The sequence below is a fragment of the Vanellus vanellus genome, assembly GCF_965231255.1.
Source record: "Vanellus vanellus genome assembly, chromosome: 2".
Taxonomy (NCBI): domain Eukaryota; kingdom Metazoa; phylum Chordata; class Aves; order Charadriiformes; family Charadriidae; genus Vanellus; species Vanellus vanellus.
This window is the reverse complement of record NC_138906.1, coordinates 127,102,499-127,125,357: the sequence shown is the minus strand read 5'-3', so window position 1 is coordinate 127,125,357 and position 22,859 is coordinate 127,102,499. Positions and strand designations below refer to the sequence as shown.

Genomic DNA, 22,859 nt, shown 5'->3' with positions numbered 1-22,859 from the left:
TTTTTACTCTACCGTTATATTTCCTTGACTAATAAAGTAATTGCAAACAACATATTAATTACAAACTGCCTCTTTAATAACAGCTGTTGCCACGATGGCTTAAAACCCTGTATTCTTTGAAAAATGTTTATATATAGACTGGCTGCTGAGCTATGCATACTGCAGCAAGTCCTCCACCTGCTGGACAAAAGGCAGCACTAAGCTTCCTTAGCAGGAAACAGATGCAACAACTATCTGTGAGCTACACAATGACAAAAAAAAAAAAAAAAAAAAAAAAGAAAGGTAACATCAAGGTTCCCTTGTTCTTGTCTAAGTGCATTAAGTAAATAAATAAAGGTAAAGATCCAGGCATCTGATAAAAGGATACAAAGAGGTCGAGTATTTGTTGCCGAGGACCTGTTCTACTTTCCCAATATTCCTCTTTTAATAAATTGTTCCTGCATGGTCTCTTTATTTGTGCTTTTACAAAGGACTTGCATTATTTGAAACGGAAATACTACAAACCTTCTGCCTTTGGGCTCTTCTGGATTGATAACTGCGCTGGTAAAGCAAATAGAGAGATTCCCCTTTTTGCCTAGCTCAGGTGGTTGGCTAAATCAGAATATCATGTGTTCTGTGATCCTAAACCGGCTGAGCAATCGCCAGATCCCCATGTCCTTTAGCAGATTCAGACTGGATGCCAGGCTAAGCACTGCGGGATTTTTACTCTCGGGCCCGCCCCGGGGGAGGACTGTTCACAGCTCCTGCTGTCACTGGGGAGGTGGGGGGTGATGCTGCGTGTTCCTGAACCTGTATCTCAACAAGACATGAAAAAGCCTTTCAGCAGTATACAGCTCTGTGCCAAACCGCAGGGTGTTATCCACTGATTCAAAGAAACAGGATCTTTACGAAAGCTCACTTACTTCTTTCAAAGCTCAACTCCTTTTTTTATTATGTATCTTCCTTTGAGACCCCCAGCAACATTCTTCCCTGAGGTATTGCCTAAGCCTTGAGCAAACCACGAATGCAAACGGAGAGGCTGCAGGTCTCCCTTGGTGTTATCCGCTCTCCTCTAAAACCTACACATCATCAAGAGGGGGGAAGGTTGTGAAATTGCAACTAACATTAGGAAAAGATGGGTTACAAAATCTGGTGGGAGTGTTCAGAGATCTTAAATGAGATTAGCAGGCATTACCAACAACGAGAGCTGAGCCATAATATGGCTTTGTAGTTTCTAGGTCTTGATAAAAAAAGTCTGAGACTTTTTGGCGTAGAGAAAATATACTTATTACACTGCACTTAGCAATAACAAATATAGATAGGGCTCAGCGTTGTGAAATTGATGTTCAGAAATTAAAGACCAAACAAAAGGTACAGATGAAGCTGGTTGGAGACCTCATATTTTATATTGCCAAAGGCACCACAAAAGAGTCATCTGCATACATATGTAGATGTGTGCATGCACATACATGTAGAGATGCATATATGTATCAGCTACCTTAAAGGGTCAGTTTCACAAAGCTAAACATAGTTTAGTGAAACTAGTTGCAAGAAAATATTTTTAAAAAAACATAATAATTTGGAAACGAGCCAGTTGCCTAAGAAGCCACAATCTGAGAGAAAAATAATTTTAAAAGTAAAAAAAATTACATAGAAGAAAACTAAGGACAATCATAAAAACCAGCAATAAAAGAACTGTGATGAGAAGAGACTGACAGTGATTTCTAAGTAAACCAAGAATAAAGGCAATGTAATGGTATTACTATAAAACCTCAGTGATAATGTGGACGTAGCAGAAATGTACAATGAATAGTTCACTAACCTGTTTTATGCATGGATAATCAGATGCAGTCATACCATAAGGACGATGAAATGCTATTTTATTTCAGTGGTAACGAAGGAGGCTTCTGTAAAAAGCTTACTGAAGTTAGATATTTTTTGATCAACAGGTTGGGACCGTGAGTTAGAAAAACAAGTGGCAGAGGAACTCTGAAGAATGCTTCACAATTTTCAGGTCAGAGAATACCGTGAAAGATTCGGGACACTGAAAGAAAACCAGTCTGTGTCACTATTAACAAATATAATTGGGATAACTTCAATACGATAGGGCCTGCCAACCTCTTAAACATCCTGGATAAAATAAAACAGTGCCTGCAGCAGGATCCAGTCAATAAAAATGCTAAGAATGGTAATTACATGCTAATTTATATGTGTTTACAGCACTGGGTTGATAGATTTTTTGACGGCATTACAAGTCTGGCTGATAATAATAAATAGTGTCAGTGCAACATACTCAGACCACCAAACGAAGGCACTTTCACACCTGCTCCACCCATACTCTGTGCTGGCCAGCCAAAGGTCCGGCTGGCTGTGTAATTCCCTTCCGAAAGCAGTGGCACGTGCTTACAAGCAGGATCGTGCTCAGCACTGGACTAACATAGCCACACAGTGGACATAAGCTGTGTTTTTAATGGGATTCCATAGGATCAGTTCTTATCTCCTCCAACTTAACACTTCTGGAAGAAAACAAAATCGTTACGGAAGATGTGAGGGCTAGGGAAAAGGCAAATAACAGAAAGGGTAGAGTTCACTGATACAGAGCAATCAAGATCACATGGTAACGTGGACACAAGCAATCCCAATGCATTTAGAGATAAGCAAATGTAAAGTCATGCATAGGACCAAAAACAATGACTTCTGCTCTGGTGATCTGAAAAACCGAAAAGGATCATCAAATGGACATGGGTTTTTAGAGAATTCTGTGCCCAGAGGGGTTACTGTGATCCAGAGATGTTTAAAAAGAGGAGTATGAAGCAGGAGCAGAAAATAGGAGCACAAAAGTGCCATTATCTCTGTGTTTGGAGTGCCGCATCTTCCTTCAGAAAAGCATAACTTGTTTTCAAATTAATATGTTGAAAAGAACATTGATCAGCTATAATAACATCAAAGACAAGCACAGGAATTATTCAGAGGTTTGATGGTGCAGGACTCCAGAGACTCAATCTTTTCAGCTTAACGTAGAAAAGCTGAAAGCTGAAGCAATGATTTGATCACATTCTTTAAGTACCCAGATGGAAAACACTGGCGCTACAACATTTTTCAGGCTAGCAGCAAAGACATAGCAAGACCCAATGGTGAGAAGTCGAAGCCAAAAATTCATAAAAGATAGAACCTAAATGTTAATAATGACAGTACTTACCTGTTCGTCAAAACCTTTTTTTTTTTCCAGTATTGAATAGTAAATATCTAAGACTGTAAACTTATTCTGAATGTTGAGGTAATATAAACAAAAAATTGGTGCACTTATATAAAATATTAATACATTGTATCATGTATTATTCATTTTTGTGTTAGTATAATTGTCACTACAGGACTGTTTTTAAATTATTATTAGATTAACAGTATCACATTGTATTATATCTAATTATCAATTACATAAAGTAGGCTTATTTTATTAAAATAGACAAATGGTAATAATATTTGTAAAAATAAATGGATTCAAGATGTAAATGCCTAGATAAAGTCTCTGTCAAGGTACAGTTCAATTTTTGACCAAAGACTACTAACAATGTCAAACAGTTGATTGTTTTTGCTTAGACTTCCAAAACAATCCTCAACCATAGATGAGATCTGGAAAATACTACTTCCAAAAGATACATTTTAACAAAGGAAAGGAAAAAAGTCCTTATAATAAAATTCTTGGGAAAGCTTAGGTAAAGGTTTTGCTGTATGGTTCATAGAAAAAAAAAACATATTAAAAAAATAATGAACAGTGTAAGAAAAACATCCTGATATACACACCTCAGGTAGCTAAAACTCTCAGTATTTCATGTGCAGAAAGAAAATTAAATATATAAAATATTTTCATATCTCAGCATACCAACATGTGTGCATTGAATGCATTAAAATGCTGTTTACTGGAAATTATTTGCATCACTTCGTAAATTCTAAATTAAAGCCAAAACAAAAAGGTTAAAATTAAAATATCATTCCTGTCCTCAAAGATCAATTGTTTGGCCTTTTTTAAACTTCCTGTTTTGCTATATAGGAACTCTTCTTTATCACACTCGATTCACGGAACATGCTATTATTGTTTTGCTTTGCTTTACTCCCCATCAGCAAAAAACTACTGCACCTGAACAAGACACTAAACCCCTTTTCCATGCATGTTTTCTCACAGAATAAACTGACATCAGTAGATTGTTTGCTTTTAACCCTGACACCCCCCCGACCTATTTTTAAAACGAATTTTATTTTAGGATGTCCTGACTCTGATACTAAATTGGAAACCCTGGTGTGAATTTTATAGAACACTATTTCCTTTTATAGAGGATGTTCACAGCTAATCTGTCATCTATGGGGCAGTCAGAGGCCAGAAGGCCGGGAAACCAAGACAGGTGGCCTACCAGAAGCCTGAAACCTAAGCTTTTGGGGCATTTTGTGCTAAATTAAATTGCAGGGAATCTTGGGTATTTTCTCACTGTACCTTGTTTTATTAACTCTATAAATAAAAAACAGCTCGGTAACAGAATAGGCAAACGTTGATCAGAAAAACTTTCTTGCAGAACAGTTCTTCCCCCCAAATAAAGATGGGCAGCAAATTCCCCATTTCCCACAGAAGTTATGCCAGGAAACAAAGAATACGGGTTTGTACAGGCTCCTTCCCCCCAGCCCTGCAAACACCCACTTGTTTTCTACATGCTTTTAAAAAATGTATTTACATAAAGTCAGCAAGTGATGCCAATCCCCCTCATTCTATTATTACTACTAACATAATTGAGTGAAATTATTATTCTGTTTAGTATAACTTTTTAATCATTAAGAACTTTTTAACTATTGGTTTTGTACATTGCCAACTGACTCAATGTAAATGCTGTGCATGGCAGCATTGTCACCAAAGCCACCATAAAGGAAAGCCTTTTGTCTCCTCCCTTTCCATAGCCCATCAGCTATGGAGACACACCGTATATAGTACCACACTCCTTCTATCCTGTAAAGACAGAGTGATTCTGAAAACAAAGCACAGGTTGTCCTTGTGCAGACAAGATAGTGTGGAGATATAGGACCTAAGTCTGTAGGCGCGATCTTGAGTGGAGAGCAGCAGCAGAGAGAAATGGGTTACGTTAGTCCTTATGGAGCTACTGTGCCAACATTGTACTTAATTTCCTGAGCACTTAAGTACACTTAGTTCATTTAGGCAGTAATCAGGAACGGGATTTCTACTGAGCCACGCAATGTGCAATGTAGGTATCACCCAAATTATGCAGTGGAAACCTTCTCTTGCTCCCAACTTTAACGAAAAGATGTGGAGCAACACCAAGTCCTACTTTGGATTTATAATGCCGCATGAGCTACTCAGCTCAACACTTGCAAATCTGCTCCATCCACGGCCTCAAACACCAGTTCGATAGAGCGTGGGGCTTCCCCCAACCCATCGGAATAGTACAGAACACCTAAATATGCTCCAACAGCACATTTGCTCCTTCTCATTCACATCAGCCTTCCATTATATCAAAGGTCTGTCTTTGGGCGCCCAATTTGACTTTGAAGGCATCAGTTAGCAAGTCTTCACAGAAAAATTCCTCCTGAAGGCAGGGCTTTACAGGCAGGCAGCAAGCCTTAACTTGCTTAACAGCTGTGCTGAACTCAAAGCTAAAGGAAGAAATGCTGCTAAAGAGAAAACCCAGAGTAGGTAACTTCCTGAAAAATTTCCCGTTTTGAACACAGTAATACTGTTTTCTACTGTTATCATATTAAAGGCAGACACCAACCTAGTATTTGGGGAAGGGTCTTGCAAAACAAAGAAAGAAAATATAAATGTCTGTGTTTAAGTATATGTCTGCAAATGGGATGGAAGTATCTCTGTCAGGAAAAATAATTGCCACCACACAAAATAACTGTTCAGCTGCATTACAGTGTTTCCATCAATTATCTACAATATATAAACTACTTTACTAAAAAGGATACACACTGCAGACAAAGCACAGAAAAATGAGATGGTATGTACATTTTGAGAAAATTCCTGGCTTTCTGTTCCTGGCAATTTCTGTCTTCTCAGACATGTAAAATAAACATAGCTAGACTGACTTCAGCTTTTTTATGGTTTATAGTCCACAGTCCCAAAACCTGCCAAAATCCACATGTACAGAGAAAAGATATCAAGAATGAAATAAACAAAAAAATGTTTTCCCAACTGTATTTTTCTACACTATCCCACCTGTTAGCAGTTTCTCATGGGAGTATCTTTTATTCTTAGAAAGATTACAATATTTAACTTTTCATTTTGGAATTCTGCTAATAACACCAGATGAAATATTTCGCCTATCTAAAAGAATGCTGCATCATTCTGAAAATGCATCTTCTTAGTCAACAGTTTTTCAACACTGTTAAGCTCTGCTTTTAACTTGGGAGGTTTCTGAATACAATAGGATGTCTGGCAGAGATGGAAAACAAACTGTATGGACTTCAGAATCATGATACTTGATCCGTAAACACTGAATTAATAGGCTTTTTGACTGTTCCTCCTCACAGTGGCCCTATACTCATTTTGTGCACAAACTTCCTCATCTCTTCTTTAAGGTAACAGTTCTGCTAATTAAAAGGTTCTGCAGTGATTGTAGATGTTCTATTTGCTGTATGGGGGGCGTCCTGTTTTATATGTTTCATATGTTATCTTGAAATATCTTTTTAAACCTGTTAAATATAATTTGTCAGCAATTACACCCTTATTTTGGATTAGCATGTCCTTTGTTACTTATGATAGTCTCCTAATACAATCTTGCCAAGTATTTTAGCTCTGGAGCTTGTGAGCCCCTAAGCTATCATCAACTCCACCAGTTTCTTAATTTACACCTGCTGAGATAGGATCAGCAGACTTGGGTTTGTTTAAATGAAAATTTCTGTTTGGATTACAGGCTGAAGCTGCCTACCCATGGGTGTACACATCGGGGTAAACAGCCACCATAGGTGGCCACACTCCAAATGAAAAACATTACAGAAAGTTGGCTGTACAGATAAAAGAAAATAAATGAAGGCACGCTGTAAGACAACCATTTGCATTTACTGTATTTCAAAAATACAAAACTAATTTTGTTAAATTCAGACTTACACTCCCATAAGCATTATAAAGCTCTTTAAAGATAAGGTATTGTGATGATGCCTGTGTGTCTATATGAGAACAGTTATACATAGACCAAAGCTTTCAAAACTGACTAGCAGTGTTAGCCTATTTGTATCCATTTAATGCTTTACTTTCAGGAGACCAAGTGTTCATTTTTGAGAAAAATTAATCACACAAAACGATTTCCACACATACATGGCATAAATGCAGCTCAGAGTATTTTAAAATTAATAGGAACTTTATTTTCTGGTTTCTTAATAATAAGCTTTAACTCGAAGGTTAGTTTTCAGGGAATCTTTCCAGCAGGAAGAATCAAGAAGTCCGTTATTCATGAATTATGAAAAAAAAAAAATTAAAATGTAATTTCCAGAAAATACCTTAATGCTGTTTTGAAAAAAATAAAACAATAAAGAAAAAAAAAACAGAAAATAGCTCTGTTTTGTAAATGAAAGGAGGAGTCAAGCATTATAAAGTCAGGTTTCCACCTAAAGAAATCAATGCAGATTATAAGTAAAACTTTACTTGATATCATCACCTGTTCTGCAGATGCATTTATGATGAAAACAACTAAATTAATCCAACCTAAAATGTTTGGGTTACTCTTAAGAGAAGGTAAGCCTGACATTCTTCCTTCAGATTTAAAAATTCCATTGCAGCTGGCTATGTCAGATACTTAATTATATTGTTGGTTTTTCTAATATGAAACAACTACCATGTTTGATTTAGAGATTTGCTCCCTACTGCAATGTATTTAAGTAAAGTTGGCAACTAGGAACATTACATGATAACCTGTTCTTGTGAAAGGTCAAAATCAACAATTACAAAGCTTTTAGTTGTGAAAACAACCGGTAAATCTTGAGGCAGCCAATAACATTTTCTTCTATTTTCTCACCAATTAAGTGAGATCCTCTTTCCTAGTCTGAGGTGCATGGAGGTTATCGGGGGGGTGTGTGTGCTTTTAGGATTACCCCTGTTCATGGCAATACAATTACCTGGTGGAACCGGGAAGAGTTTGCACAGTCCAAGTCCAGCTTTTCCATGTTCCATTTCTCATGTCATAAAATCCTACACAGCTGTTTGGTTTCCACTGACTGCTGCCTGAACATTCACCTACACCAATAATTATGATTCATGACTAGAGTGCACCAGACAAGGTCAGTGTCTCTGGCTCTAATATATACTAAATTGAATGACTTAACATAAGTCACCTCCGTTTCTCAATCTATTCACTCGGCATGACTATGGAAAAATTCACGGACACACGAGGGTAGAGTCAAGAAAAACATCCACAACGGGCAGGCTTTATCAGCAGTGGAAAACAGTTCCAAGCCATCATATTTTTCCCTGCAATTCACTGTTTTTCTTTATAAAGAATTGCTACTGCGATATTCCTATAAGCTCAAGAAACAGTGTGGCCAGCAAGACTAGGGAAGTGATCATCACCCTGTACTTGGCACTGGTGAGGTCACACCTTGAATACCATATTCAGTTTTGGGCCCCCCACAACAAGACATAGAAGTGCTGGAGCATTTCTAAGGAAGGGCAACAAAGCTGGTGAGGGGTCTAGAGCACAAGTTTTATGACGAGTGGCTGAAGGAACTGGTGTTGTTTAGTCTGGAGAAACGGAGGCTCAGGGGAGACCTTATCGGTCTCTACAACTACCTTAAAGGAGGTCGTAGCAAGGTGGGGGTTGATCTCTTCTCCCAAGTAACAAGCAGTAGGATGAGAGAAAAGGGCCTTAAATTGCACCGGGGAGGTTTAGATTGGATATTAGGAAAAATTTCTTCACCGAAAGGGTTGTCAAACATTGGATTAGGCTGCCCAGGGAGGTGGTTGAATCACCATCCTGGGAGGTTATTTAAAAGACGTGGCACTTAGGGACATGGTTTAGTGGTGGACTTGGCAGTGTCAGGTTTACAGTTAGACACGATGATCTTAAAAGTCTTTTCCAACCTAAATGATTCTATGATTCTAGCATTCCATGATTCTAAAGACATGCCCTTCTCTGTTCAACAGCGAGCACTTTGCTATTAAGGAACTCTCTACAAGAGACTGACAGCTAACAGAGGGACCAAGTACTTCATTTAATAGGCACTGAATCATGGAAAATAATTATCTAATAAATTTTCCAGGAAATTATCCTCTTAACTAGGTGTGAATTGAGTATTATTCTCCCTTCACTAAAACCTCTGACTTCCATCTACAGGCTTATTCCAGTCACCTGTTATGTCTGGTCTCTTAATTGCAATCTTTCTGGGGTGGGGGGACCTTTATATTGTGTTTGATTATACAGTGTCTAGTGTCCTCTGGTTGTCCTCTACCACAATGCAGACAATAATCTTAAAACAATTAGTCACCTTATATGATTAAAATATAAAATCCAAGCCAATTTTGTTTGGACAATTTCCCACTTGCTGTACAAGATCAAATGTAAATTCAGAGTTTGGTCTTTGCTTTAGAAAAATTTTAACTTTAAATTTGCGAAAACAACCATGCAGTAGATGACCCTAGCTTTCTGACCACGTGTTACAGAGATTCATGAGTTAGGGTATGCTCTAAGTACAAGGTATGACCCTGAAGGTGCGAGTCTTCACATTGATGAAAATATGAATATACAAATATCAATAAAAAAAAAAAACTATTATAAAATGGAGTCATACAGAGTGTATGTTGCAGGAGCAGATGATGGTGATTCAGCAGCATGTGGTGCTCCCTGTGAAATTCTATGTGACCGACACAGTACATTCTCTACTGCTGCCAAGTGTAGGTGCCTGCTCCTGTACAGATGTTCTCAGGATGGGGAAGAGTGTGTGAGGTTACTGAAGGTTACTGATGGATGAAATATGGAAGATGTCTGAGGGGGCTGAGTACCTGGGATTAATTTAGAGGAGGAAGTAAAAAGGGAGGTGGTGGAGTTGTTTGCAGTACAGCTGTGTGAGGGGAATGCCTGCGAGAAGCCAAACGATAGGAACTCCCTATGCTGTTTAGGTGTTGCACCACATTTCATTCTTTTCCTGCAGAGTCTGCTGCTAACCGTTCCCTCACTGCTGGGATCCAACTCAAGAAATGAGAGAGCAGCTCTACTGTCATATCCTGTTAGCACATTTTGAGAACTTCACGCTGTTTTGTTGATAAAGGAGACTATCAAAATGCACATTATGACAAACTCTGAAATACTGTTTCTTCACATTTACTGTATTTTATATTGCAAAAGCAATTGCTTACATCCCATACAATTCCAAGCACTACTAAAGTGCTTTTTAATGGTACTTTATTTATGTTGGGGGGAAATAAACGGAGGTAAATCATTTTGCCTTCTGGCCAAGGAGAACAGCTGATCACCATCCTTTCATTTGTGAGCAGACATTGAGCCTTCAGGGTCTACTCACAAATCATGTTTTCAAAACTCTGCCTCCACCCCTAGCTTATCTCTATCTTTCTTCAAGTGTGGTGTGCAAACACAGATGCAGTACTCACTTGAGGTCTCACAGCTACTTTGTATAGTGAAATAATTAACTCTTGAGTGCCACACGTGGTGTTCTTCATGCTTGACAAGATGAACTCTGCTTTTTTTGCACAGCAGCTTTGTTGATCCAGATCATTAGGAATGTGATGAGAAAAGAAAGAGATTAAGGGGATGTATTTTATTTTACACTGCAGGGGACCAGGACTGTAACTGCAGTCAGTTATCACGTCTCGGCTGAGGTGCAGTTAACTCCCCACTAAGAAACAGCAACTGCTCAAACTGTTCTGACCGAATCATCCATAACCCCCAGTATTCTGTTACATAAGTGGCTTGGTTCACATGCCACTGTTGCCTTACAATTCTCCACCTTCTCTTTTTTAACAGCATTCATAAGTTCAGCTATTCTTTTCTTTATATTTGCACATTTATTAATTGTGCTTTTCTTAATTGAATTTCTTCTTGTTGATCTCAGGCTATTTCTCCAAATTACCAGGATAATTTTAACTTCTAGTTTCATCCTTTATAAAGCTTGCAGACCTTCACAGGTTGATAAAATCCAGAAATTTTGTTAAGTATAGTCTATATTCATTTGACTCATTATTAGAAGTATAAAATAAAGAAATGGACCTGTATAAGGATTCATCTAAAATAACTTTTCAATTTATAAGTGAAGGCACTGGTAACTATTCTTAACTGTGATTTAATCTGGACCATCTCCTCAATTTAAGAGAAAGTAACATACAACGACATCAAAAGTTCTACTACCATCAAACCATATCTACTGCTTCTCCCTAAAACACTCAACCACTTACTTTGCTAACACAGGAAATCATGTTGAATGGACAAAATTTGTTCTTGAAAAGTCTGTTTGCTTTCTTTTAGTTTCTTTATCCTCTCACTACTTGTAATGTAGTATTAATTGTTTGTCTTAATATCTTTCTGGTTATCAAAGTTAGGCCAAATGATTTGCAACCATCCAGGTCAGGCTTTCCTTAAGAAAAATATTGTTTGTCCTTTTTCATTCCAGGGAATCTTCCTCAGGATTGTGAAACAGAGCATTATGATTACTGTCACTAAGTTACCTCTGATTTTTAGGTTTTCCACCATTGGTTTCCAGCAGTTCCAACATCATCATTTTTAGAAAATTGGAGATTACATAATTATCACTTTTGAAAATTGTAATACACCTAGCAATATAAAACTATTGGTTTAAAGGCCTAGTACAGACAAAAGCCAATTACCTTCCCACTTGAATCATCTTTCCCCTCAGTTCTTGACTACTGTTATTTTTTCCATTAGTTGTCCTTCCTCAGTGCTTTGTATTTAAGATGCTATAAATACAGCTCAGTGTTTCAGAGGATGGTCTCCTTGCTCATACAAGGGAGAGGAGGGAATACTTGTTTGATAAATGAGCTTTCCAAGCTGTGACAGTCATAGTTAAAACTGACACTGTTTACCTTCCTGTTATCAAGGATAACGGAGGTAAACTTTGGAAATCAGTTAGTTTCTCTTGCTTTAAAGTAAACCATGAGAACTCATGGAGGCTACAGATATTGGAAAATATCTGTAATTCCTGGATATTGCTGTAGTTCTAATTTAGGAAGTATGAAGACTCAAGTTAATGTGGTTTGTTTATATGGAATGTCACAACACTGTTATTGTTATTCATCACTTGGCACAAAGGGAAGCTTGGAGTATTTCCAGACAATCTACAAACTGTAGTAATTTCACATAACACTTGAGACAACTGAAGAGGTAGCATCAGAAATGGGTTTTTATCTTGCTTAGACACCAAGATTCACTCCCAGGTGTCAACTTAAGAACACTTCAGGTCTATGATAAATTCAGCTCCAAAAGGAGCTACTTACACTGTATGAGCAATCACATATTCCAACCGAGACCCTGCTCTCAACCAAGGTGTTGTTCCACAAGGATACAGGTCTTCAACAGGTCCTTTGTCATATCTGCCAGTCTTGTGTTATTGTCTTGAATAGGACACCTCAAATGGCGTCAGACCCTGAAGTTTAGGCAAGTACAGCATTATTTGGAAGGTATTGGGGTCACCAAATCCATTGATGAAGAATACATTAAAGACTTTGAGAGAATATTTCTCAGGCTGCAGATGAGAAGATAGCACACTAGAATAACTGCAAACTTTTCCAAAACTCAGGGATGTGCAATGGCATTATTGCCAATGTAAATTCAAAGACAAAGTTACACCACTGCTACAGAGATGAGTAATAATTTTGTTACGATAGTTGAAAACCAATATGAAAGGCAGATTTCTTGTCACAACCAAGCAACTGAAGGTATTGAATGGAAAAGTGAGTAATGCACAAAACAGAGCAGTGAAGGAATTGAACCTTTTCCTGAGGAAGAGGAGACCGCTTAGTTGCCAGGCTGCAGAGGTAGGGAACAGTGTAGGTTACACTGCAGAAGGAATCACGGGAATATCTAATATTTCACTTGAGGGAAAATTCGAATCTTAGATGCACTGCCAGCCACATTTGCCATCAGCAGATCACAACCAAAGGAGACTAAAAGCAGCCAATACTTTTCCTATATAAAATAAATTCTTAGCAGTAGTATTATAGCATCGTGTAAAGTGAAAAGCTATGGTATTACGTAAATCCAAACTGAAGTAAAATAAACAAATTTATTCTGGATTATGAAGGGCGGGTAGCTAAAGCCTGCTAAAGTTTAGGATTTGTGTAGTTATTTCTGCAATACCCAGGTCATGCACATACAGCAAATTATACGAAGGCCATTTGGGAACAGTAAAATGAAAATTCTTGCCCAAGGATGTGTGTTGTAGCCAGGGACTGTTACACAAACAGAGGAAATAGCACAATTATGTCAAGGTTGTCATGCAACAGAACAAGCCTGAACATGCTATGTTGTCTTACTGCAGTAGACAGCTTCTCTACAGCAGTAAGCCCATATTGACTAACTATTACCAGGACATATATTTTGACAGCAATAAATAGTCATGATGAACCACTTTACATATATCGGGTCAATCCAAATAGCTCATCCTGGCTGGCAGAAGTATTAAGGTTGTTAGGAACACAGAAAATTCATGTCCAATTTACCCCAAAAGAGTTTTAGTTGTCTGTCACATTGGATTTTTCAAATTCTGCTAAAACTAGAGATCTATAAATACAAGCAAGTGATTTGCCCTCTGCTTCTAAACATAGATTACATACAACACATTGCATTTTTTTTTTCATAATGTATAGAAATGAAGATTATGCTAGTACCAATTGTTATCAAGTGCTGTTTATCCTTTCTCAGCCATCTAGTGGTCACGTTCCCTGGTGAGACTTCCCTTGAAGACAGGCAGCAGGGCTACTCCCATCAACGTAACTAAATTCCCAGCATGAAGCTTAGTGAGGGAAAGCAGTTATTCAGGCTCTATCGTGCATATTTGCTTTTTTCTTGTTTAGAAAAAGATACGATAGGTAAATTGTGAACTCTGCTTTATATTTTGAAGAGGAGCAAACTTGGAAGCCAATTTAGTAACAACAATTGTCACCCTAGAAAAAGTTATAAAGTGCTGCAGCTTTGCTATACTGGGATTATAAACAGAGGGAAGTGCTGCATAGACCCAAACCCTCAATGGCATTTAGCTGCTTCTCTGACTGTTTAGTCCACACTGACATGCTGAAAGCTGCTACTCAGGTGCCATCTGGAGCATTAGGCACTTGCATGTCTACCACAAGCCACCAAAGCTGCCTGTGTTGATGTGCACTCCAAGCAGGCAAGTTGCTCCAGCTTCGGTTCCATGAACACTACTCTCCGAGCAAAACTGAACTAAACCCAAAAACTATTAATTTAACTTGGGTCAGTGTTATTGGGTTTGTCACCATGAAAAATGTTTGTGGAACTGCAACCTCAGATTCCTCATTCAAGGTAAAGCTCTGACACACGGTTTTCAAACTGAGTGTTTTCCTCTTTTAGCAGTGGTGCTCTGAGCTTGATCTCGACGCAAATTTTTGGTTAAATCTTTTACTTTCCATCTTGTCAAGGCTCTCAAATTTCTAAAGAAAGTCTTTCACTGAGTGACAGGCTGTTTGAAAAATTGTCTGTCCTGAAATTAAATTCATCTGGATGAAATTTTTGTGAGTTTTGAAAGACAAAGCCTATTTCTCTACGTCTTCCAGCCAGAACAGACTGCAAATGACTATAGAACAGACAATACTGAACAGACTATAAGTGACTACATAAGCTAACTTACATAAATATGCCAACCCACTCAGTACAATGAACCTATCTGGATTGAGGTAGGTATCCCCCACACTAATGACACAGTATAGGTGATGCTACACTTCCTGGCAAGTTAGTAAGGAATGTTTTAGGTGCTGCAATTGGGAATCAGACTCGTCTCACATGGATGAAACACACCTGTCTCTCTGAGACTCTTTGTGGGACACGAAGAAAAGGATGAAGGAGTAGAAGATCTTTTTCAGGCATCTCAATTTATGGCAACAAAATAACAGCCTTGTTACATTTCACATCTCCTGTGGGGATTTCCAGACTATATATGAGTACGTATAAAACAGAGGGTTATTCCCTGAGACATTGCCCTGACCGATTCAGAAATAGCAGAATAGACCTTCTCTTTTTACCTCAGCTTTGCATGTAGGTTTCTTATTCTGCTTTCCCAGAATATTTGTAGTGAAATAACATAGGAAATTTCAGCTGATAATAGAAGCAACAGTACTTGTATCTTGACAAATTCTAGCAAGCTTTCTATGCATTACATAGCTCTCTACCAGTTTAACCTGTAATTCCAAATCAATGGTGAATTAAGTCCATTCTTTTTAAATCAAGCCCAGGACATTGTGAATCAAGGGTCTTACATCAATATTAGTGAGTATTTTTGTAATATTACACTTTCAGACATCATACCCAATTCAAAAGTATGAAAAATTGATACACATTGCATTCCTCCAATGCCAAATCTGCTTCCCTTTGCTCATGGAAACCACTCACTGCTTTCACTGTTGATTTTAAATGAGCAAAATGATCATATATTGACATCTTGAAAGAACATGCATGCAATCAATGAAATATATGTAGTCTAGCTCACAGTAACTCAAAGAAGTAATACTTTTCATTAAAATAATCAGAGCATAAAACAAAATGAAGCCTACATAACCTGACTATACCTTAGACTGTTCTCCAGTAAGTAATACTAATCTGTGGATTTGAAACCAGAATTTGTATTGTATCAATCAATCCAAGTCCATGAATTCACAAATATTGGTTTACCTTTCCATTTAATTTGAACACAACCTTTAGCCACAAAAACATATTCTAATGTTCTTTATCTTTGTTCAACAGGGGACAAATTTTTGTTTTAAACAGGATGTGTGCAGGATAAATTTTGTTTCTAAATGGCAATAACAAGAAGTTTTAAAGTAAATCAGACACCATAAAGTAATTCCACAATGCCTTGGAAAGAATCCAAGACTCGCTGGTACCTAAATATATTCTGTACGGGTAAATGGAGTGGCCACCCTCAATATGAACAATAACTATATTCCCCTGATAACTCCACGGAATACTCCATGAAATGAGTTTTCTGTCTGATAAGGAAAAGGATGGAAATTGATTTTTGCTGAACTGCTGCTTATTAAAAATGCAGAAGATGCTAGAACGCTACTTTAAACAACTACATGGTAAAAATTGATTTTAATGAAGAACTTGGTTTCTAAAACCTTACTGCAGCATTTTTTCAATGTCAGGTACATGGAATTATTTTGTATCACAGTACAGCTATGATATATAAACAAATTATATAATAATGACAGGAGATATCTGTAACAAAAGAGCCTCACCAGTTGAGACATTTTTTACTTTGCTCATTACTATTTCACTATAGTTGAAATACATTTCTATAACAAGTGTTTTGAAATACTCTGAAAACCACTGGAAACAAACTTGAAATTTATTTCATTGTGAAACTCCTGGAGACCGCATCAAGTTTCAGGACAATCAGTGTTTTAAATTTATTAATATCTCAAATGGCATTTCTACACGTGCATTAAGGTGTTCTGTATTTTTCCTGGTGCTCTTCATTTTGAGATTCTTTTTACTAAAGGACTCATGAGATCATGATCAGCGTTTCAGTTTTATGTATGTCGGGGACATATACGATAACCTCTGGGTGTTTCGGTTTCTTTTTCTCAAAAGTTTGAAACTTATGTCATTAATATTCTAAAAGCTGTGGCACTTTCAAATTGTAGAGATACATATAAGTTATAGCCATGCTTTAATTAAATCTGAGACAGACACCTTAGAACTACATTCAATCTTAAAAAATACAAAAGATAAAAGAAATAATGAGAGTATGCTACAATGTAGTTGCAGGGTCTTCCATAGACAGTAAGACAGCCAGTGAGAAGTCCCCTGTCTCTACACAATCATGTAGCCACTTAATTAAATAAATTTTTAAATCATTGGGGTAAGCCAAGGTGCTTATTCATAATTTACCTGACAAGAAGTATAAATTAGCCATTATTTCGGACTATGCTACCACAGTTAAATTGGTTTTGCTACACTAACTATCCTAGGATTCTCCACTTTATACTGCAACCTGTAACCCAGAATTTAAAATCTATATATCGATTTACATTAATGTAGTAATCATTCCACATACAGCCATAAACGTATTGGCTGCTAAAACACTTAATATATTTCCCTTGCCTGAAAATCCATATTCATTTAAGAAAGACTAAGATTTTCAATAAGTAATCAATAGTTTTAAGAATATCTGCAAAGGGAAAAATATCACTGTCACTACATTAATACAGAAAATAATCAAAGCAATGTGGCCTCTGTAGAACAGCTCTAAGGAATAAAATAAAATAAGTAATAAAATCTAATAAAAATATTTGATATATAGGATTAAAATATTTAAGAGCATCCACACCCCGATTTCCAGTTTACCATACTAGTGGCCTTGGATGTATGATGGCCCTTGATTTATCATGGCAGAAGAAAACACAGTCCCTTTAAGAGTTCCAGAAATGTGTTCTGATAACCTGAGTTGATTGGGACAGCCAGAACCAGCAGAGACTGACAGGTACAACACTTACCAGCCCATAAACTCCTCAGGCTGCACCTCCAGGAAACCAACAATGGATCAGGGTAAGGAACTGTACTTCAGTCTGCACCACCCAGAGTTTGACATTAGCGTCAAAGCAGGCGCTGCACAGGCAAGCCCCAGCCACCCAACAAGGAGCCAGGCAGCCATGCAAAGCAGCTTGGTAGCCAGAGCACACAAGGAAAGCTGTTAACCACACTACACACCTAAACTGAGAAAGTGCTCAGTGTGGCCTGTGAATATAGGACAAATTAGATTATCCCTACGTAGAATTTTTTGAAAAATATTTGTCTTATGCTTGAACCAATACAGATGTTAAATTACGTTCCTGTTCCTAAATTAGTGCTCAATAGTCCTAAATAGCTCAAATGCCTGAGTATTATACACAGATGATGCTGAACATGGTAGAGATGACTGCAACTGAAGTAATCTCAGACTTTCCATTTCAAGAACATGAAATCCATTTTCTATAGCCTAAGTGACACATTTGGACCACAAATTTTTCATCCCCAACAGCTGGCTCTAGAAGAGTACAGAAGTTACAGCTAAAACTGGTCAGATGTTTCTGAAAACAAGGCTAGAGAAAATATGTTCTTTCAACCATATTAAATCAATCCTGGGATCCTTTTGCAATACAGTTTTAATATTTAGCCTGGGACAGCTATTGCCTCAGTGTCAGTGGTGTGGCTACCATTGGCCTCTGTGAAAAGCTGCCCAAGTTCTACAACTGAAAGCCTAAAACAGAAACTATGAACTCTAAAAAGCATGATGAGGAGCACTGGACCATGAAATGTAAAGCAGGAAGGCAGGAGAAACAGCTCATAAAGACGGAGCTACCTCATGGGCTAAAAGCAGGCACCAACAATGGGAGGAGAGAGAAAAGAAGAGGAAAGATGAGGGGTTGCAACAAAGTAGGAAAGAGGGCACGGTTGGGACAGGAACAGAATCAGGGGATACTGAGGAGCTTAGGTAAGGATAAAGAGCATGGGGAACTATGAACCGCAAAGAAAAATGGGGATAAAAAAAAAAAGCCAAGGAATTAAGGAAATGGAGATAATATTGGTAGATTTCAGAAAAGGGGGAAAAGCTTGGTATTTTGAGAATGGAAAGAGGATATACAAACCAGGTAGGGGTTTTTAGGCTGTTACCGAAAAGGAAAAATGCTAATGTGAGCAATGAAAGGAATGTAAACTAGGCAAAGAGTAGAGTAAAAGGAGATTGTAGCAAAAGAAAAGGTACAGAAAAGACAGAGGAAAAGTAACAGTTATCATTCCAGAAATGGGAATTGAACCAGTTATTCCACAGCACCAGCATCGTTTTTTCGTCCTGCACCACAACCTCAAAAACCTACTGACAATGTTTTTTCCTCAGTCTTCACCTTGTGGCAGTTCAAAATACAAGCTCATATAGCGAGAGAGGATAAATACTGTTATTTGATGAGGCATTCCTCAGTTGCTGCTTCATTTCATGCAGATGATGGACAAAGTCCTAGGAAGAAATCAGTATTAGAAGGCAGACAGAAAGTGACGAAGGGACCAGCAAGAGGAGAGATCAAATGAGGCAGGAAAGTGGTCACCTCAGGGTTAAGGCAATGTAATGATACTATGGAGAGTAAATACTACAGTCACAAAATTCTATGTAATAACATATTTCCTTTGAGGTTGATTTCATTGCACCAGTCTCCCTCATTTCACCAAACAACCAATTTGGGATGATGTGCAGAAGTGTTGAGCTCTCCTGACCCCAACTGAAGACAACGGGAATTCGACAGGAATTTCAAAAGGAAAAAAGTGCTGTAAGTGCTAGAACTATGGAGCATTTTGTTTTCAATCATCATGTAACATTTCTGTTTAAGATATGGATTAACTGGGTTGGAGTTCCATAGAAAATGTGTATATCATTCACAATTATTGCCTATATCATAACATTATTTAAAGGTTAATTAGAGCTGCACTGGTAACCTTAATTCTAAAAATTCTTTCTTTAACCTTACTTTGAGATTTCCTAAATGAAGCTTACTTTCCTTACTTTTCTTTTACTGGAAGATTTTTTAAAATTTTATAACATTGTTCAGCTATGTACTGTGACTGTAATGCACTGTTATTACAGAAAAAAGGGAGTCTTAGGACATCTGTAATGAATCAATATAAGGAAAAAAAAGAGCAATACAAACAAAATTTATAATATCACTTTCAAACTGTCATTTGCAAACTAAAATATTTGAAATTGTCTACTACAGTCACTGTAGATTGACCCCAGCCAGCATCTGCCAAACAGAAGAGAGACATCAGAAGTGTTGATAAGAATGACATGTAGTTGCACTTGCACTGGCAGAAACATCACAGAACAGTAAAACTGAACATGCTAAAAAAAAACTGTTTTAAAGGCTAATTGATACTGACAGTTGCTTGACAGCAGTTGAGACGAGCATTTGGGCTGCATTGTTTTTTCTCCTCACTACTATAAGCCTGAACCCCACGACACAAAATGGCATGAAACTACTTGAAGGCAGGTGGCAGAAAGTAGAAGAGCTTGTAAATACAGTACCCATGCTATTTGTGAATCATTTGGTTCAAACAGAAATCACTATGTAAAACAAAATCACCTTCACGTCTACAAGTATCCAAATCCTATGGGCTTCCAGGCACACTTTAAAAGTAGCATCTTAAACTCACCTAGCTTCTTTTGTTATAAAGACTATAGCTTCCAGGAGGAGGTTTTTCCCAATGCATTAATGAAAAATGCAAATTCCAGTTGGCACTTACAAACCAGAAAAAACCTACAAAAAAACCCCGCAGTTACAGTCACGTGTTCTATACTCCAAGAGAAGGACAGCAGCACAGGTCTAGCCATTCAGCTATGTAACAGGAATACAGCCACACCTGGGAACCAACTGCTTTGGTTCTGGAGACGGCTTTAGAGCCATTGTCATGGAGAAAGAAAGTGTCACACAGTATCTGCATTCACTTTACTCCACCTTAGGGCATGACAGATTCAACTCTAGATTAGTCGCCCTGAATGGCCATCTGGCCAAGAAGAATGACAGAAACAGCTGTACACAAATTTATTTTCCTGAAGTACAAAAAAAAAAAAAAAAGATAAATAAAACTATAGTAAAAACCAGTTAATAGAAACGTGCTCTGGGCACACAAGTAGCAGTGCTGATGTTACAAGAAAAACGATAATTTGGGGCATGGACGTAAAAAAGATGTAAACATGCTGGTACACCAGTCGAAAAACCGTTTGAACCATGCTTTTAATCTGCACGATAGGAGCATATTTCTGCCCAGACGTGGTTTGCGAAACTCTCCCGAGAAGATTCAAATAAATTACATAAATAGGAGCGGGGCCGGGCGCCTCCCTGCCAGTCAGTCCGTGGCGAGCCCCCGAGCCAGTCCCTCACACGTCGGGGTAGCCGCAGTAGTAGACGGCCGTGCTGGCGTCCGACACGGCCGAGGAGACGGGTCCCGGGCCCGCCTCGGGCGCCGGCAGCCCGGCGGCGTCGTGGCCCGCGAAGGGCAGCCCCAGCTCGGGCTTGCAGGCGAAGCGCAGGTACTGCTCGAACTCGGTGCGGTCCACCTCGCCCAGCAGCTCCTCCTGCGGCAAGTGCTCCAGCTGCTCCCGGCACGGCGCCGCCTCGGGCGGCGGCGACGGCTGCCCCACCGCCCCCGGCGGCAGCGGCGGCCCGCGCCCCGCGCCCGGCGGCTGGCACGCCTGCCCGTAGTAGGCGTGCAGCGGCGCCGGGCAGCCCAGCAGCCCCTGCAGCGAGCCGCCGGGCCCCAGCGCCTCGCCGGGCGGCAGGTGCCGGCGCAGCGCCGCGCCCGCCGGGCTCTCGGCCGCCGCCGGCGGGTACTCGGCCGCCGGGTGCGGCGCGTAGCCGTAGGGCACCAGCGCGCACTCCTCCTGCAGCCCCGCCGCGAAGAACGGCGCCTCGCTCTCCGCCGCGTCCAGCGGCGACGGGTCCGGCGTCGGCAGGCTGTAGCCGTCGAAGGCGGCGCCCAGCGGCGGACAGTCCCGGTAGTGGCCCGCGCCCGCCGCCGCCGCGTAGCCCTGCTCGGCGTAGGGCAGGCCCAGGCCCTCCACGCACATCCTGCCGCCGCCGCCGCCGCCGGCCTCGCTGCCCAGCCCGGGCCCCGCCGCCTCCGCCAGGCCGTGCTGCAGGAAGCCGCTCTCCACCCGCTTCAGGCGCTTCACCTGCTTCCGCCGCCGCGGCCGGTACTTGTAGTTGGGGTGGTCCTGCATGTGCTGCACCCGCAGCCGCTCCGCCTCCTCCACGAACGGACGCTTCTCCGCCAGCGACAGCGCCTTCCACGATTTACCTGCGCCCACCAGCACCGTCAGACCGGACGCCCGACGCCGCGCACCGACGCCCGGCCCCGACAGCGCCGCCGCCGCCGCCCGCAGCCCGGACCCCGACACCCGCCCGCCCGCCGGCTCCCCGCCCGGACGGACCCTCCCGCCGAGACCCCCGGCCCGCCAGCCCACGGGTGCCCCCGGACCCCGGGACGCGCCCCCGCGCCTCGGCCTCGGCCTCGGCGACCCGCCCGCCGGGACCCCCTCCCGCCGGGACCGCCCGCGCTCACCCAGCATCTTGCTGAGCTCGGCGTTGTGCAGGTCCGGGTTCTGCTGCGCCAGCCGCTTGCGCTCGTCCTTCGCCCACACCATGAAGGCGTTCATGGGCCGCCGGATCCGCGCCTCGCTCTTGCTCCGGCCGCCCGCCGCCCCCGACGGCGCCGCCTCGCCCTTCGCCTTCGCCTCGCCCAGCGGGCTCAGCGCCTCTGCCCACGGGCAGGCGCCCACGGCCGGCATCATGATGGGCAGCGAGCACCGCCCCTGCGCCTGGTCGTCGCTGCTGGCGTAGCCCGCATCGGGGCTGCTCATCTCGGGACGCGCCGCCGAGGCCGAGAGCTGCGGCAGGGCGGCGGGACGGGCTCGGCGCTCGGGCCCCGCTCGCTGCTGGCGGCCGCCGCCGCCCCGGCCCTATTTGAGCTGCGGCGCGGCCAATGGGGCCGCGGGGGCGGTCGCGCCGCCGGACGGTGGCGGCGGCGGCTCCCGCTGGGGCGCGGGGCGGCCCCGGGGCTCCGCCCGGCCCGGCCCGGCACCTGAACAGGTCGCGGGGCCCTGACGGTTCCCAGTGTCCCCCACAACCAGCTGCCCCGCGGTGACGGCGCGGAGATGCTTCG

General features: G+C 41.0%; 1 protein-coding gene across 1 annotated transcript; it reads right to left on the bottom strand.

Annotated features, from left to right (window-relative positions):
- Nucleotides 1-20,756: 20,756 nt before the first annotated feature.
- Nucleotides 20,757-22,613, bottom strand: LOC309669411 (transcription factor SOX-17-like). Its single transcript, XM_082480066.1, has 2 exons — nucleotides 22,260-22,613; nucleotides 20,757-21,995 (listed from the first exon to the last, which is right to left on the bottom strand). The coding sequence occupies exons 1-2, from the start codon at nucleotides 22,555-22,557 to the stop codon at nucleotides 21,076-21,078; spliced, it is 1,218 nt and encodes a 405-aa protein (XP_082336192.1). The 5' UTR covers nucleotides 22,558-22,613; the 3' UTR covers nucleotides 20,757-21,075.
- Nucleotides 22,614-22,859: the final 246 nt, after the last annotated feature.

Bases quoted from the DNA above. Each gene is read 5' to 3' on its own strand.
- LOC309669411 (XM_082480066.1), bottom strand. From the start codon at position 22,557: ATGAGCAGCCCCGATGCGGGCTACGCCAGCAGCGACGACCAGGCGCAG. The intron at 21,996-22,259 runs GTGAGCGCGGGC...TGGTGGGCGCAG, and splicing joins CGAGCTCAGCAAGATGCTGG to GTAAATCGTGGAAGGCGCTG.